The 18,185-nt window shown below is 42.3% G+C and overlaps 1 protein-coding gene across 1 annotated transcript in view; it reads right to left on the reverse strand.

The window, feature by feature from the left end:
- Window positions 1–13,018: 13,018 nt before the first annotated feature.
- Window positions 13,019–18,185, reverse strand: part of stk17al (serine/threonine kinase 17a like) — a 60,841-nt gene continuing 55,674 nt past the window's right edge. Inside the window, exon 7 of the mRNA XM_078424654.1 lies at window positions 13,019–16,846. Within this exon, the coding sequence (XP_078280780.1) occupies window positions 16,585–16,846 (262 nt within the window). The 3' untranslated portion in view covers window positions 13,019–16,584. The remainder of the gene's footprint in view (window positions 16,847–18,185) is intronic.

The following is an 18,185-nucleotide window of genomic DNA, read 5'->3' on the forward strand; positions in this document are numbered from 1 at the left end:
TAGACAATAGACAATAGGTGCAGGAGTAGGCCATTCAGCCGTTCGAGCCAGCACCGCCATTCAATGCGATCATGGCTGATCACTCTCAATCAGTACCCCGTTCCTGCCTTCTCCCCATACCCCCTCACTCCGCTATCCTTAAGAGCTCTATCCAGCTCTCTCTTGAAAGCATCCAACGAACTGGTCTCCACTGCCTTCTGAGGCAGAGAATTCCACACCTTCACCACCCTCTGACTGAAAAAGTTCTTCCTCATCTCCGTTCTAAATGGTCTACCCCTTATTCTTAAACTGTGGCCCCTTGTTCTGGACTCCCCCAACATTGGGAACATGTTATCTGCCTCTAATGTGTCCAATCCCCTAATTATCTTATATGTTTCAATAAGACCCCCTCATCCTTCTAAATTCCAGTGTATACAAGCCCAATCGCTCCAGCCTTTCAACATACGACAGTCCCGCCATTCCGGGAATCAACCTAGTGAACCTACGCTGCACGCCCTCCATAGCAAGAATATCCTTCCTCAAATTTGGAGACCAAAACTGCACACAGTACTCCAGGTGCGGTCTCACCAGGGCCCGGTACAACTGTAGAAGGACCTCTTTGCTCCTATACTCAACTCCTCTTGTTACGAAGGCCAACATTCCATTGGCTTTCTTCACTGCAGCGTAGGTTCACTAGGTTGATTCCCTGCTGTACCTGCATGCTTCCTTTCATTGACTGATGCACTAGGACACCCAGATCTCGTTGAACTCCCCCTCCTCCTAACTTGACATCATTCAGATAATAATCTGCCTTTCTATTCTTACTTCCAAAGTGAATAACTTCACACTTATCTACATTAAACTGCATCTGCCATGTATCCGCCCACTCACACAACCTGTCCAAGTCACCCTGCAGCCTTATTGCATCTTCCTCACAATTCACACTACCCCCCAACTTAGTATCATCTGCAAACTTGCTAATGGTACTTTTAATCCCTTCGTCTAAGTCATTAATGTATATCGTAAATAGCTGGTTTGCTCTGCTTAAGGGCCTATCCCACTTAGGTGATTTATTAGGCGACTGCCGGCGACTGTCATAGTCATAGCAGGTCGCCGATAAACCGGCGACTGGTCCCCCCCTATGAAAATGTCTACGACAAGCTGCAACAACCTACCACCTAGTCGACGTTAAGCTACGGCAAGCTATCGACAACCGGCGACCCAATCGTCGCGACTTAGGACGTCCACCTACGACCGCGCCTACGACAACCTACGGCCGCGCAGGCGACAACCTATGACAACTGAAGTCAACCTATGTCTACCCGCGACAACCTACGACAAGCGGCGACAACTGAAGACAATTCACGTCATTTTCACCTCTGGTTTTGACGCCGGTCACCTGTCGCCTGTGACGTAGGTTGACGTAGGTAGTCGCCAATGGAATTCACCAAAGTCAGCACCGGCGACAACCAATGTCACTTGGCAACAACCTACGACAGCACCTACATCAGGAGACGTCACGCTACGATCATTGGCGTCAAACCAACAGTCGCCGAAAGTGTTTAAACATTTCAAAATTCAGCGGCGACCAGAAAAACGCTACGACTCTTTGGAGACTCTTCACGATCGTACAGGCGACACCTCGGTGACCGTGTGGCAACTGCCTAGTCGCCTGTAGTCGCCTAAAAAATCGCCTAAGTGGAACAGGGGCTTTAGAATTCAATCTCTGTGCTCAATACCTGGCACATTCTCATGACCTCCACCGTGTGCTTTTACCACGGATAGTTCTGAAATACTTGCTCTGTAAGAAAGAATTTAATATTATTGTGTGTTCGAAATTTCCCTGCATACCCACTCGTGTGTTGTTTCATGGAGATGAGACATAACAAAGAACATTGGTATGTAGATTGTATCAGTACAAAATCTGTAAAACCGGAGATTCCACAATCCATAATAAAACATGCTAACTACCCACTTAGTTATTTGCCAACAAATCACCCCCATTGGCAATGCTGTATCCCAGCCATCGGCATGGAGTCACACTCTACAAACCATCTTTCACTGTTCAATATTAATCTACCAGTTACATCTGGGTAATGCTGCATCGAAACAACAACTGTCGTTTAACATCACAGTCTGAGCTCTGTGCAGAAAGACAATGAAGATGCTAAATAAATTCAAAGTATTGTTCCTTTTAATGATAAAAGGAATCACAATTAGGGATAAATAGCAAAGACCTGGACTGATGCACTTCAGGAAGTTGCTCAGCAGCTGTGGTGAATGCATAACTAACATGATCTTTAGACAGCTACTGGATTTTGTAAGAATGCAACACAAAGTTACTTTGAGAAGAAAGGACTACTCTCCAAGTACAATAAAGAAAGCAGCTGCCCCAACTCAAACCAAGCTTGCTCTGTCCCTGGTGGTGACTTAATCCTTCAAGCACTTTCTACTGCACAGGAGTGGTTCGGGTTACCTTTCGCTTGTTGATAGCTTGGAAATTAGATCACGTTGGGTCCTACTTTTAGGCATTAATCAAGCACAATTGGATTGAATCCAATGTAAATAATACCAGAAAACATTCCTGAGTGAACCTTCGCAAACCCTGAAATTGGCGTGGGCAGTACCTCTGACTTTATCCCAGCAACAGTCATGTGCCGAATGTTTGTCTAAAGACCATTCCCCACCTGCATCGCTTTGTTAGAGCTGCAACCTATAACACTTGTACTTCTCTGTACTCCTTTAAACGTATTGAGTCACTGATTATAGAATAAAAAAATTATTGAGTCCAATTTTCTTTCCAACTTTGCTCCTGTTCACTTTCACATCCAACTTTCAGAATGTAGCCTTTGAAACAGTTGGAAACAGCTGCGTTGCAGAAAAAACCCAAAAAACTGCAGTGTCAGTTTCTGCGCATTGAAATTATATCTCAAGAAAAAAATTGTTTTAACAGTCCCTGCATCAAACAGCATGAATCTTTGAAAGAGAATCTTCCATTATAAATTAGGATCTGTCGATACCATGCAGCAAATTATGATTTTTTTTTGTCATCGTGAACTGACAAATAAATAATTGAAGGATCCCGACCCGAAAAAACATCACCTGTTTATGTTCTCTAGAATAGCTGCCTGACCCATTGAGTTACTCCAGCACTGCATTCATTTGTGTAAACCAGCATCTGCAGTTCCTTGCTCCTACAAATAAATAATTCAGTTTGTGCCAGGGAAATATTTACATTGCCTTGACCTGGGATTTAATCCTCCATGTAGTTTTTCTTAACAGTCGTGTCGCTGGAAAGTGTTGTCTCTTGAGACTTTCAACTACATTCATCATGGTCATTCCATTGGTGTGACATCAGTGGGAGGTCAACCAGTCAGAGGTCTAAAGTGCAGAGTGCAAAGGTCAGGGGCCAAGGGTTAGGGGAGGCAAAGCTGAGTTTGGGTAGCCTGGGGAACAAGGAGCAAATGGGCACCCAGCCAGGCTGAAAGAAAAACCCCGCAGGTAAGTTAAACTTTGATCCGTTGCCTCCATTTTGTAACTATTGTGGCAATTGTCGAGGTGTTCATTTTTATGCCTTGAATCTGATTTGTTCAGTGGAAAAATTACTTTCTCTGGCAATGGACAGTCAGAACTCATCAAAATCTGAAACATAAACTGTCAGTCGGATAGAGAATATGACACATACGTTTTTTTTAAAAAGTTTTGTATTACGTTTATAAAATTTTCAATTAATAGCATTATAAATTACGGCCAGACAAGTTCAAATTCTCTCCTTTTTCTAATATTTTCAATGGCAATAAATGAAACACTGCACTGGACAAAGGAAAGGCTGTGTCTGTTAATCATCTCCCACAAAGTAACCCACTTTCCCGGTGGACTGAAATGGAGTCACTCTTGCAACGATATGGAATTTGTGTGCTGTCATCTCCTGCAAAATAACAGAATAATAATAACAAACTCGCGTTATTTTTTCAAGATTTTAATTGAGGGATCAATATAATGAATGCCAATATAATGAAACATGAAACAAAACAGTTTCTATTTTGACATTGCCTTTCATGGGCTCGTGTCATTTTAATTTATATCATTACATTTTAATGTTATGCTATTGCATTCTCTTTTAAGTCCACCTCGAGTCACCTTCTAGGCAAAATGTGACAATACTGATCTGGGTATGATATTATTTGATCCAGATTAACTGCATTTACAGACAGAGGTTTTGATTGCCACTTATGCATTCAAAGGCTAGTGAGAAACAATAATGCTGGTCATTTTGTGTCTCACAACAACAACAGGGTTATTGTTTCTCACTAGCCTTTGAATTCATAAGTGGCAATCAAAACCTGTCTGTAAATGCAGTTAATCTGGATCAAATAATATCGGCAGCATCTCTGGAGAAAAGGAATAGGTGACATTGTGGGTCAGAACCCTTCTCCAGTCTGACCCAAAACATCACCTATTCTTTTTCTCCAGAGGTGCTGCCTGACTCGATGAGTTACACCAATATTTTGTGTCTATCTTCAGTATAAACCAGCATCTAAAGTTCCTTCCTACACAATCCCATTGTTCTGCCTTGCAGTAAACCTTTAAATGATTCTTGATGTAGTATAACTCAGCAATGTATTGAAGCACCATGCACCAACAAAAAAAACCCATAAGTAATAAAATATATTTCCAGGGCGTATCATTGATCAACGGATCTAATACTTTTTTCAGGATTTGGAACTCTGTGAATTTGTTTTCTAAAGAAAATCATCAAGGGGAGCAAAACCACTTAGTTCTGGGAAAACATAGCCAAGTTCACAGTCATGAGATTATTCCCTAAGCTTAAACTCCATATTTTGTTTAGATTTGGGTAGTGTTGGCACAACCAATATTTATTGCCCATCTTCAATTGAATTTGAGAAGATAGAGATGAGTTGCATTCTTGAAGTACTGCAGTCTTTCTGGTAAAGGTGTTTCACGGTGCTGTTGGGCAGGGATTTACAGTTCCACTGGAACATACATCAAAGTTCCAGAGATGATGAAGGATCAGAGATATATTTCCAAGTCCAGATGCTCTGGGTGCCCCATGGACCTATTGCCCTTGTTAATAGACAATAGACAATAGACAATAGACAATGGGTGCAGGAGGAGGCCATTCGGCCCTTCGAGCCAGCACCGCCATTCAATGTCATCATGGCTGATCATTCTCTATCAGTACCCCGTTCCTGCCTTCTCCCCATACCCCCTGACTCCGCTATCCTTAAGAGCTCTATCTAGCTCTCTCTTGAATGCATTCAGAGAATTAGCCTCCACTGCCTTCTGAGGCAGAGAATTCCACAGATTCACAACTTTCTGACTGAAAAAGTTTTTCCTCATCTCAGTTCTAAATGGCCTACCCCTTATTCTTAAACTGTGGCCCCTTGTTCTGGACTCCCCCAACATTGGGAACATGTTTCCTGCCTCTAACGTGTCCAACCCCTTAATAATCTTATACGTTTCGATAAGATCTCCTCTCATCCTTCTAAATTCCAGTGTATACATGCCTAGTCGCTCCAGTCTTTCAACATATGACAGTACCGCCATTCCGGGAATTAACCTAGTAAATCTAAGCTGCTTGTCCTTGGTGGTACACTCAGTGGGTCAGGGATGTGCTGCCAGAGTAGCTTCGACCGGCAACTGTGGTACACACAGCAGTCACTGTGCACACATGGTGGAAGGAATGACTCTTTCATTCGGAGAGAGATCTAGTTATGGAAATTGATGTTGGCATTTTCCCAAACAATTGTCCAAGAAAGGCAGGCTCTTAAAATGAGTCTGATACCTCCACTCGCATTTCCTTTTGAAGGGGATTCATATTTTTCTTTTCTTTTGTGCTTTTCAACATGATGAGCTTTTGTCTGCTACTTTGTAAGGTTATTTGACGCGGAAAAGCAAGTCACGTGTTTGCCAATTTTGTTTTGTTGTTGCATCAAAATAAGGTTCATAGGATCACTTTACTCAGCAAAACCCCGGGCAGGTGTAAAATGAGAAGATAGTCATTACTGAAATGTAAAGCTTTCTGTTGGCATATCGTCCACCTGAGGATTGAGAAATTACATCTTGGTGCACAGCCAGTGAACGGTGGGAGGATATCTCCTGTTATACCACCTGAAGGTGAGGATTAATGATCCCGCCGAACTGAGGATAAATTCACAGATCAGAACGCTAAAGTCAGGAGTGTTTAATTTTCATGGAACAATGAAATTCTTACTCTCTGCAGCTTTATGGGGCTGTAAAAACAATAAACGCAGAATAAATCAGTAACTGTAATAATAGGTAACTGTAATAATAGGTAATAGTGCAGAAGCAAAGTCTATAGTACAACAAAGGCACAGTCCATGAAAGATCATAGTTGCTGAGGTTAGTGTTTAAAGCCTGTTAGTTGTTGGGTAGAAGTTGTTATTGAACCTGGTGGTCACAGTTTTCAGCATTACAAGTATATATAATAGAGTAAGGAACAGAATTACTGATGAAGCTATCTGCCTGCTACCGTACCCCTGAGAAAATAGGATTGATAAGTGTGTAATTTGTTTTTGGAGAATCAGTGTTACTGTTGTAACGATGAAACCAACAGTAGCTTTGAAATTTCCTCACATGTTTATTTCAACATGGGAAAAAGTGACATCTCCCACTAGGAAATATCTCAACATGTGCCCTGTCCCTCAGGATCTTAAAAATGTAAATTTAAAAAAATCACCATTCATACTTCAAAATTCCAAGAAAAATAGAACTAATCTCTTTGGCCACTCATGATAGCTCAAATACCAAAATACCAAATTTGGGGTATTTTTCGCCCCAAAAATAAGCTTAGTGGATCTCTTTTAGACTGCCCCCAATACTGTTATTTCCTTTCTTAAATAAGGAGATCAAAACTATATGTTGCACTCCAAAAATCTTTCATCTTTCACTTGACTCCTCTTCCAGAACTCTCACTCCCCAATCAATAGTTCCACCAAAGATAAAGGGTTAAGTTACATTTTTGGTCAATATCTCCATATAAAGTGCCCTGGTTGATATCCAAAGCCCACCAATTTCCTTTGACGTTCATGGAAATTTGGAAGCATTAAGGTCAAATCTATTGTTTACCAGAACGAAGGAAAACTTGTGAGATGTTCTCGCAACTTGACTATTTCTGCATTCTTACTCATTTTCCCAATATAAACATAAACAGTTTGCAGGAAGTCTCATTAGAGTTAGTTAACAAACAGGAAGGTTAACAGGGCAACAGCTAGAACATTCATTAAGATCTGATTAAGCAATAAAAGAAGAATTCGTTTCAAAATAATAAGCACGCAAAAAAATACTTCTCGTGGACGTGATTGTGAGTGTAGTAATACTTTCAAATAATTTGACTGAGCACATGAATGTGATTAAGGGCATTAGCAAAGGGGCAGCAGTCTGCTTGGTGTACAATGGAACAATGGAGTGCTTTCACCTGAGGTTTGCCATCACAAGAACTCTTTCTAGAAGTGATTTAAAGGCAGCGCAGTGCTGGTAGAGCTGCCGGCTCACAGCAGTGCCAGAGACCCCGGTTCGATCCTGTCTGTGTGGAGTTTGCATGTTCACCCTGTGACTGCGTGGATTTCCTTCAGGTGCTCTGGTTTCACCCCACATTCCAAAGTCGTGTAGGTTTATATGTTATTTGGCCTCTGTAAATTGCTCCAAGTGTGTAGGGAGTGGATGAGAAAGTGGGATAACATAGAAGGAATGTGAGCGGGCGATCGATGCGTGGCGTGGACTATGTGGGCCAAAATGGCCTGTCTCTATGATGCATCTCTAAACTAAATAAAAATAAAAATGACAACGGACATCACCGAATGAGCCTTTACATTAAAAAAACATCTACCCAGGAGCTTCACAGAGTGTTTTGCAACTAAAAGATAAACTCCAAGGAGGCAGTAAGACAGGTGACCAAATGCTTTTTCAAAGAGGTAGGTTTCAAGAAGAGTCTCAAGGGGCAGAAAGGGGTACAGAGGTGTTGGAAGGAAATTGCAGAGTTTAAAGCTGTGGCAGATGAATTCAAGGCTGGTCATGGTTTAATGTTTGAATAATGAGATGTGCCAAGACATCAGGATAAGAGCCCCGATATCCCAGAAGGTTATAGACCAGAGTACAGAGAAGTGTGGGACATAGACCAGAGAGCAAAATTGAAAATGTGCTAGAATTTAAAAATGCAAGACCATAGAACAGTACAGCACAGGGACAGGCACTTCGGTCCACAATGGCTGTGCCGAATATGAAGCAAAGACCAACTCTTATCTGCTTTCATGCAGGGAATAGAGGATACTTTATCCAAAGTCTCGTGAATGTTACTAATGTCTCTGCCTCCACCAACAGCAGCGCGTTTCAGGCACTCATCACCCTCTGTGTAAAAAAAGATATGTCCTGCAACTCTCTTTTAAACTTTGCCCCTCTCATCTTAAACCTATGCCCTCTAGTATTTGGTCTTGGGGGAAAAAAGCTTCTGACTGTCTACCCTCTCATGATTATATACACTTCTATCAGGTCTCTCCTCAATCATTGTTTCAATGCAAGTCAGTGCTGACCAACAAACACAACAGCAATGGGAGAACGTGAAGCAGTGCGAATTGGGGCATGGGTAGCATTTCACTCAGCCCCTCTTTTTGACACCCTTCCTAATCAAGAACCTATCAATCTCTGCTTTAAAAATGTCCAATGCCTTAGCCATCACAGCCGTCTGTGACAATGAATTTCACAGGTTCACTACCCTCCGGATAAAGAAACTCCTCCTCATCTCCATCTCCAGTTTGCAGAGAGTAAAGTAAGAGATGCTGATAGACCTGTCCACCAGTCTGCTGGTGGAATGGACAAGTTCAATGGTTCAATGGTACTTTAGTTTAGTGATACAGCGTGGAAACAGGCCTTTTCAGCCCACCGGGTCCGCGCCAACCAGCGATCCCCGCACATTAACACTATCCTATACCCACTAGGGACAATTTTTACATTTACCAAGCCAATTAACCTACAAACCTGTACGTCTTTGGATTGTGGGGTGGAAACCGAAGATCTCGGAGAAAACCCACGCAGGTCACGGGGAGAACGTACAGACTCCGTACAGACTGCACCCGTTGTCGGGAGCGAACCCAGGTCTCCAGCGCTGCATTCGCTGTAAGGCAGCAACTCTACCGCTGCGCCACCGTGCCGCCTCTATAGGTGGAGCGAATTCCATGTTTTGCATTCAAAGACATTGGATGCAAAGACATATTTTGCAACAAAGACTTTGAGGCAACTAAAGTTGAGAGCAGTGTCCTTGGAGAGACATCACCTACTATGGTTCTGACTCTCATTCTTTAACTCTGAATGTTTTAACTACAATAAAATGAATGAAACCAAAATTCCTCGGAGTTCAGTTAGAATTGAGAGATTATTTAAACTTTTATATCAGTTCCCGGACTGTGCTTGTCAGCTTTAAATGTAATGTGTTAATTCTACATCTTAAAACTTCAGTCGGTTATCTCTGTCACAAAGTGATGATCGCCTTTTTACAAAGGACTATAATTTCACTGCCAATCTACCTCCTTTGCCCTTTTCAAAAATCTATGATTCACGTCTTGGCAGCCGATTTGACACTGACTATTTTAATCTGAAATAAATACCAGTCTGCATTATGTAAACGGACAGCATCATGAGAGACTGGAATGGAAGTGCAATGCACCACAACCTGTTGTACTTGCTTTGTCTCACCTGGTTAATGTCAGGCTGGCTTCTTGTAGCCTGGTGCATGGATGGGTGTCTGAGGATTGAAGTGTGGCTGGAGGTGAACACAGGAATTGGGCTCTTGTTTCTTTTCTGTTCCTCCTGTTGACTTTGTGAACTCTTCCTCAAAACAAGAACGGCACGTCCTCTCACTTGTGTTTTAACAATGGTGCCGGAAAGATCTTCGTAGTAACCGGAGAACTGGGTGAAAATTCTGCTGGCTGCAACCGTGTTTTGCTCAATATCTCCCGGGCTGTAAAAAATCTTGGGCGCATTCCATTGCTTCTCCGCTGGAAGTTTAAAAAATTTTGGATCAAACAATGGATCAAATTTTGGATGCCTTTGCAACTTGGCTGTGAAAACATATAGGGGGAATCAGCTGTGTCTCAGAAGATCAGGGGTTGAAATCTCATATAAACACCATGGTGCAGTTAGTGCAGCCACTGCTCACAGCACCAGAGACCCATTTCATCCTGACCTCCGGCGCTGTCTCTGTGAAGTTTGCACGTTCTCTCTTTGACCATGTTCCTCTGGGGACCCTTGTTTCCTCCTATTCTCAGAGATGTGTGCAGTGGTAGTTTAACTGCCCTTTAGCATGAGGTGAGTGGGTAGAATATACAGGGAGTTGATGAGCATAGGGGGAGAAAAGAACGGGATTAATGTGGGCACAATGGAACTGCAGATGCTGGGTTACGCAAAGGACACAAAAATTGGGATGAATGTAGGATTTGCGTAAATGGGTGGTTGATAGCCAATGCAGACTTAGAAACATCGAGTCATACAGCATGGAAACAGGCCCTTTGGCCCAACTTGCCTATGCTGTCCAACCCCATCTACACTAGTCCCATATTCCTGCATTTGTCCCACATCCTTCTGAACCTATCCTATCCATGTACCTGTCTAAATGTTTCTTAAATGTTACGTAAGTACCTGCCTCAACTACCTCTTCCGGCAGCTCGTTCCATACATCCACCACCCTTTGTGTGAAAAAGTTACCCCACAGGTTCCTATTAAATCTCTCCCCCACTCACCTTAAACCTACCTCTTTTAGTTCTCGCTTCCCCTACTCTGGGCAAAAGACTCTGTGCATTTGTCTGATCTATCCCTCCCATGATTTTGTACACCTCTATAAGATCGCCCTGCATCCTCCTGCGCAACATCTTCGTCAATCTTCTCTGCCCCTTTTCCAGCTTGACAACATCTTTCCTTCCACTTGGTGACCAAAACTGAACACAATACTTTGGCAAGTTCCATTCTATAGCCTCCTGTTCTCCAATGTACACAGGGAGCCTGGGGTGGCTTGCTGCACTGTTGTACTCTGCCCAGAATGGCAAATCTTCCAGAGCATACGTTCCAGAATGCAACCGCCTTGGGGTAACAACCCATTGCTTGTGACCATCAGAAATTTGAACCTGAACCCTTTCATTTTGTTATGGATATTTACTATTTTGTTATGAATTAGTTGCATCTACCACTGACCCTGTTGATGTCCATCCCTGCTCAGCTGCACTCAAACTCCTTCCTCTCGCCATTTTCAATGGAGCACACGACAGTATTCAGGAATGTATTATAAGATCAACTACTTTAATGCGAGGAGAAATTCCCTTAAATTCACATCCGATCGCTTGTGAGGGGAAAGCTTCCTAAACCCTTCCAACTAACTAATAACAGACAACGTTGGAAGAGTCGGCAGGTTAGCCAGAATTTGTGGAGGAAGAATTTGCACTTGTCGGGTACAAAATGGCACTTGAAACATGGCAACTCTTGTGTACTGTCCCAGTGTGGTCTACTGACTTACACTCTTGCACGTAGTATGATTGTGCCTAATGTACAATAGGATTGTTATTGAACCGCATGCAAAAAAAACCTACTGTGCTTAAGTGCATGGGACAATAGAGTACCATTGAGTTAATATTTCAAGTCAGTGGTCATTCATCAGACGGGATAAGTTATAAGACATACAATTCTTAAGATGTAGAGGAAGGGAAATTGAAGGGAGAGGAACAGGAACGTTGATGACTGGGTAGAAGAACGAAGGTGCACAGTGAAATGGATGGAATTGGAGGATAAAATGAATGGTGGTCTGTAGCGGTGTGGGATCAAAGGAAGAGCAGGAACTGTGGAAGGTCACGAGCTAAGGAGTCACCTTTAATATTCCCACCTGACACGATGAGCATTTCCAGCAGTTTCTCCTCTTCAGGTTTACAGCATCCGCAGGAATTTGTTTTTGCAAAATTGTTGGACTACTTTATCTCACTTTGCACCACTTCCTGGACCTCTGGGATCACCCGTCCACATCAATGGAAACTGAGCACAGACCTCTCATGCGAATGCTGCTGCAATGTTTGTTCACAGCATTGTTGTTTGGCAATTGTTGAGTGTTTACCCAATGTGAAAATAACATTGTAAAAATATGAGGAGCTATAAACCCTTGCTTGGAAAAAATGCAAGTATTTTATATTTATGAAATTGTTGTATGAAAACCATGTTTATTGTGCTGGAATTTCTGGAACTGTTTTTAATTTAGTTTAGAGATACAGCGTGCAAACAGGCCCCTTCGGCCTATCAGGCCCGTACTGACCAGCGAACCCTGCTCACTGACACTATCCTACACACAATAGGGACAATTTTATGTAGATACCAAGCCAATTAATGTGCAAACCTGTACGGCTTTGGAGTGTGGGAGGAAATTGAAGATCTCAGAGAAAACCCACGCAGGTCGCGGGGACAATGTACAAACTCTGTACAAACAAGCACCAGTAGTCAGGATGAAACCCGGGTCACCGGCGCTGTGAGGCAATAACTCTACTGCTGCACCACCGTGCCAACATGACAGCAGCACAATGCCCCTTCCTGATGTGGAGATCCAAGGGTTGGGTCTGGGTTGTGGTGGATCAGAAGAGACATTGCAAGGTGGGAGGAGGGTTGGTGCTGTTTTGACATTAGTGTGTGATCATCAGTGCTTAAAGCAGGCCTTTCCATATGCTGCTCCCAGTCCAATTCCACTCAAAGATGGTCACCTCTGAGCACCTTTTGTAGATATGCATTGAAGACAAATTTGCTCAGCCTAGTTTCAAATAGTTTATTCTCCTGTAGACTGCACCCCTCATTTGAGATCGAGTTCCTCTTATTAGGCTGACAAATCTTTCAAATATAAACAGTAGATCATCCTTTAATCTTCTATATTGCAGGCAATACAAGTCTAGTTCTTGAGATTTTCATCAGAATCTGTCTTCCTATCATTCATAATAGTTTTGCAAATTGATTTTTGTAAAGTTGAAAAGGTAATGAACTTGCATAATATTTTATTGTAAAAAAAGTCAACACATTACATGAAAAACATCGAATAGTACCTTTGTCATCAGTTTGGCTATCAAGATTATTGCATGAAGAAACTGTACATTATATTATTTGTGGAGGTGTTGATACATTGACAGCATTTTAAAGGAAATAATAATAATACAATTATTACAGTTCAAAGATTTGGTCCAACAAATGTTCTACACCAAGGAATCACCAACCCTCCGGTGGAATTTCAGTAGTTAATTGTGAACTTTGAATACTTAACAACCTGATTGTTCTATATAAATGTCACTTTTTTCCTTTACAGAAGAAACAGGCTAAAATTGTATCATGGACATAAGGAATATTTCCTTCTAATCAATCTGCTCTAGACAAGGATCTAACAATCTTTCTATTGGTGGTCTTTTTAATCTCCAAACTAATCGTCCTTTATGGTGCGTTGAGGTGGTGTATATAATGTAAGACCTGATCAATTTAAGGTATCGCCTCTTGACTTCTCTGAGCCACTTACTGCTGTAATCAACAGCCTGGACACCAGGAACTGGCCCCAACTATTCTTCTGTTTGTGATACACACACACAAACAATCTATTTTCCTTGCTATTGGAATCTGAACAGTTAAGTATCATATTTTTGTTTCTTTAAATGTCCTACTGGCTTAACAAAATGGAGGAGAGGGACATTTGCTTTGACTGTGGTAAAATGCCTGAATTCAAATAACAGTCTGAAGCTACACTAACATTCATCACTACTGATAGAAAACTCCTGTTTGCAATTTCATCCTTAATACATTTAAAATAAATACAACAGTGACTTTGAGAAAAACATCAGGCTGATGCCTTCACCAAATTGAAAAAGTGGCATTAATAAACTGTTTTTTTTGTGTTTTTTTTTAATTTAAGCAATCTCCCTCAACTTGTTTTACAGATATCACAGGTGCTTTTTTTAAACATATGAATCTTCGAGACTCCTTCGTCTCAGTCAATAACACTACAATTGTCATAGGACATTAAAGTATACTGGCAATTAAACTCTGGGCTTGACTGTTCAATGAAACAACTGCATGCCAGGGTTGCCTCAGGGCGGCATGGATGCTGTGCCTGGTGCCTTCATGCCCCTCTCCCATGGTCACAGTACACTAGTTCTACAGAGAGCCTGCTTGTTATGGCAAGCAAGTGAATGCGATCTGTTGGAGAATGCCCAATGTGGGACTTTCCTGCACCGGTACTGACCAACCAGCAGATTACATTCCAGCACTCGCCCAAAACTTCAAACAAAATGCATCCTTATCAGTTTAGTGCAGTCACCACAATTGGACAATGGTTTCTGCCTAAGAACATGATTAAATAATTCTCCGATAGTTCTATTCAACCATTGAAAATATAATACAATAGAAAATTCCTTCTCGTTTACAAATATTTGAGCTCTGCTGTACAACGGGAATGTAGGCGAGACACCCACTGGTGTTTGGGGAGATGTCCTGTCACCCATGTGGCAGACCTCCATGCAATACATTCAAACATGCAATCAATGTCTCCGTACTTTTGCAGTTTGCCTTTTAAGGTAGAATCAACCGTGCAGATCACACTGGCTGTTTAATTGTTCAAAATATAACAAGTTTCTTCTCCAAAAACAAAAGTCTATCCCTCACGGAATGCTCACTTTGATTGTGCAAATTAGGTCAGAATTAAATATAATACCTAAAAGCATTGTTGCCGACACCACACAGTCCTTGAATATTTGTGCCTCAGATAAAGTGAACTATACCAGCAGCCCAGTCTTACAGTTCATTTGTGAAATGCTCAAGCAGCCCACCCTACAAAGTGGATCGCTCACCGACCTACAATGGCAAGCTTGTGAATACCTCAGATGGGTACAAAATGCTGGAGTAACTCAGTGGGTCAGGCAGCATCTCCGGAGAAATGGAATAGGTGGCGTTTCGGGTCAGAACTGTTCTTCAGACCCGAAATGTCACCTATTCCTTTTCTCCAGAGATGCTCCCTGACCCGCTGAGTTACTCCAGCACTTTAGACTTCCGTATAAACCAGCATCTGCAGTTCCTTCCTACACATTGTAAATACCTCGCCTTGTTTCAGTCACCAAAATAAAGTGTCAGTTGACAAGTCTGCTACATGGGGCCCCTCACGGATGCTCCTTCATACCCTGCTCCCCCAGTCATTCAGTCTCAAAACCCACACACATTTCCAACACCTGAACATACCTGGTACCTGCCTCACAGTCAAAGGGCTCTACAATGTGCGTGTGCTTAATGGATAATAGGAAGGTATGAGCCCCATGTCAACAACCACTATACATGTCAAACCACGAGAATCACAATGAAGACATGTTTCTGGAGTCTTTTTTGAGGGAGAAAATCAATCGTGCTTTAATCCCCTGACAAAGAACTTTCAATAATGGTTATTTTAACCATGGGGATACAATAAATAAGAGGGAAAAAAAGGCACACCTATTCCCTAGGCCTGTGAAAGACAAGTAAATGTGCACTCACGCTTCATGTGCCATTATTTCATTGAAGCACATCACATTCCAATGTACAGCTTTACAAGGAAATTTGCATTGAATATCTTGTAGCCACCAGAACCGCAATTATTGTTTATCCCATCGACTTGGAGTTTAGACTCCCTCAATCTTATTTTGGATCTCCTTCCTAATTCGATAAAAAGAGCCATTGCCGAGTATTTTATGATTGCAGGGACATGGTAATCAGACGTTATAATGGAACTGAGCAGAAGGTGAATTGAAGTGGAACTAAGTACTGCACAAAGCATGCAGAGCAAACATTATAAACGACAGTGCAACAATTAGATTTTCTTGCAACAAATCCGACCTTTGCTGGTCTTACATATTGGTAAAAGGAGTCTTAAATACAACATTATTTCCCTTTGTAATTAGGAAGAAATCAAATATCAAATTGGTTTGGAGAGCGGGGTGCAAGAGGGATACTTGTCAGCGTAAAGAACAATGTCCTGCTACCCTAAACAGACGTCTCCCACCAGAAAGCCAAATTATACTCAAATGTAATGCAAGATTTTATTTTGCTTAACTGAGAAGTGCCTTTAAAAAATATATATATTATTAACTATGACTGGTAGAACCAAGCTGCTGAGAAACAGTGAAAAAGGCCAACACCACCAGATTGCCACTTCAAACACCATCTGTGGCACAGATCTGGCCTGTCTCGACCACTGCAAATAATTACCTGGCATTGGTAGATAATGACGTGACACTGGATTCACTGATCCGATTAGCTGTGACTTTAACTAGGATCTGCCTGTCCCACTCTCTCAGCTCCATCACTAGGCGTAAGAGGGAACCACTTCCCCCCCCCCAGTAAAAGGCAATATTTTTTTCACCTTTACACCGTGTGCCCAATTCAGGCTGCGTGCTCAATATCACAGCAGGCTGAAGCTCGATAAAATGTTTAATTGTCCAAGGTAATGAAAGCCTGCAGAGCATTCAGCCATGGGGCACTCTGAGCGACAGGTAACACTGTGCTCTGCGTGGAGGGCTTGAAACCCGCATGTTAGCAGTCCGCTAGGCGTTAAGCGCTCAGGAAATCCCGCAACGTCGTGAAGGGCTCCTTGAACTTGAACTGTTTGTGCACTGCCGTCCGCTCAAGTTCAACGTCCTTGTCCAACTGCCTGCACAGTGTGTAGGAGGCCATTAGCACCAGCTCCTCAGCATCAGGGGTGTTGGGCTCAGACTCGGATTGTTCCTCCTCTGACTCGGTCAGGGGCTTGGTCACTTCTGTCTCGGGAGAGAGCCACGGGTGGTTGAGACATTGTTCAGCCTTTGCTCTTTTCCTTTCAGAAGAAGAGGGTATCATTATAGCAATTATAGTAACGTTATAGCACATTAACGTTTCCACACAGTATCTCTAAACTAAACAAAACATGATGGTCCTTAACTATCATCGTCATGCTAACCAACACTTTGCAGAATTTATTCGGCATTGTGATTGCCAAAGACAAGTTGAACCTATTATATTGGACACAAGAGACTGCAGATATTGGAATCTGGGGCAATGAGCAATCTGTTGGAGGAACTCAGCGGGTAATGCAGATCGATGGGTCATTATACTAGGAATGTGCCCAGTATCATACATTATACTAGGCACACTACACAGAAGCTGCCATGGATTTACAATGACACTAACATTCGAGGTACAGAGGCTGAGGATGTCGTGTTTGAAGACTGTGTAATGGTTGCATTCTCCTTTGCCGTTCTAATGGATGCGTTCTTGGGAATCAACAGTATTTGAAAGGACCTCACTAAAACATATCAAGCAGTCAAAACATAACGTCAAGTTAATCTCTTGTTTAAAGTGTTTTCCTTTTTGTAACATGAAGCTGATTTATACAAAACATTGGTGAGGCAGCATTTAGAGTCTTGTGTTCAGTTTTGGTCATCCTACTATAGGAAGGATGTCGTTAAGCTAGAAAGAGTGCAGAGAAGATTTGAGGATGTGGCCAGGACTTGAGGGTCTGAACTATAGGGAGTAGTTGGGCAGGCTGGGATTTTATTCCTTGGAGTGGAGGAGTATGAAGGGTGATCTTAGAGGTATATAAAGAGATGAGGGGAATAGATTGGTTCTTGATTCCCATACTCTAGGTAAAAGACCCAAGGACATAGACTTAAGGTGAGAGGGGAAAGATTTAACAGGAACATGAGGAGCAATTTTGTCACTCAAAATAGATGGAATAAGGTGCCAGTGGAGGCAGTAGGGGCAGGTACTATGACAAAATTTGAAAGACATTTGGACGGGTACATGGATAGGAAAGGTTTAGAGGGATATCGGGCAAACACAGGCAGGCAAGACTAGAGTAGATAGGGCAAGTTTGTCGGCATGGACAATTTGGGCCGAAAGGCCTGTTTCTGTGCTGTATGACTATGATTTACATTGAAGGAATGGCAATATATCTACAAGTGTGGATCACGTGTGACTTGGAGGGAAGCTCGAGTGTGGTAGTGTTCTTATGGAGCAGTTGACCTGCCCAAGGTGGGAAAGGTCTCAGGTGTGAAAAGTACCATGGAGGAGCTGCTTTCAGTAACAATGACTACAACCTCTCCATTCTGACATATTACCCAGCGGTGGGGAAGTGAATTTCCAGTAAGGTGAGACACCATTTTACTGAGAATTTC

This window comes from Rhinoraja longicauda, chromosome 29, assembly GCF_053455715.1.
Source record: "Rhinoraja longicauda isolate Sanriku21f chromosome 29, sRhiLon1.1, whole genome shotgun sequence".
NCBI classification, from domain to species: domain Eukaryota; kingdom Metazoa; phylum Chordata; class Chondrichthyes; order Rajiformes; family Arhynchobatidae; genus Rhinoraja; species Rhinoraja longicauda.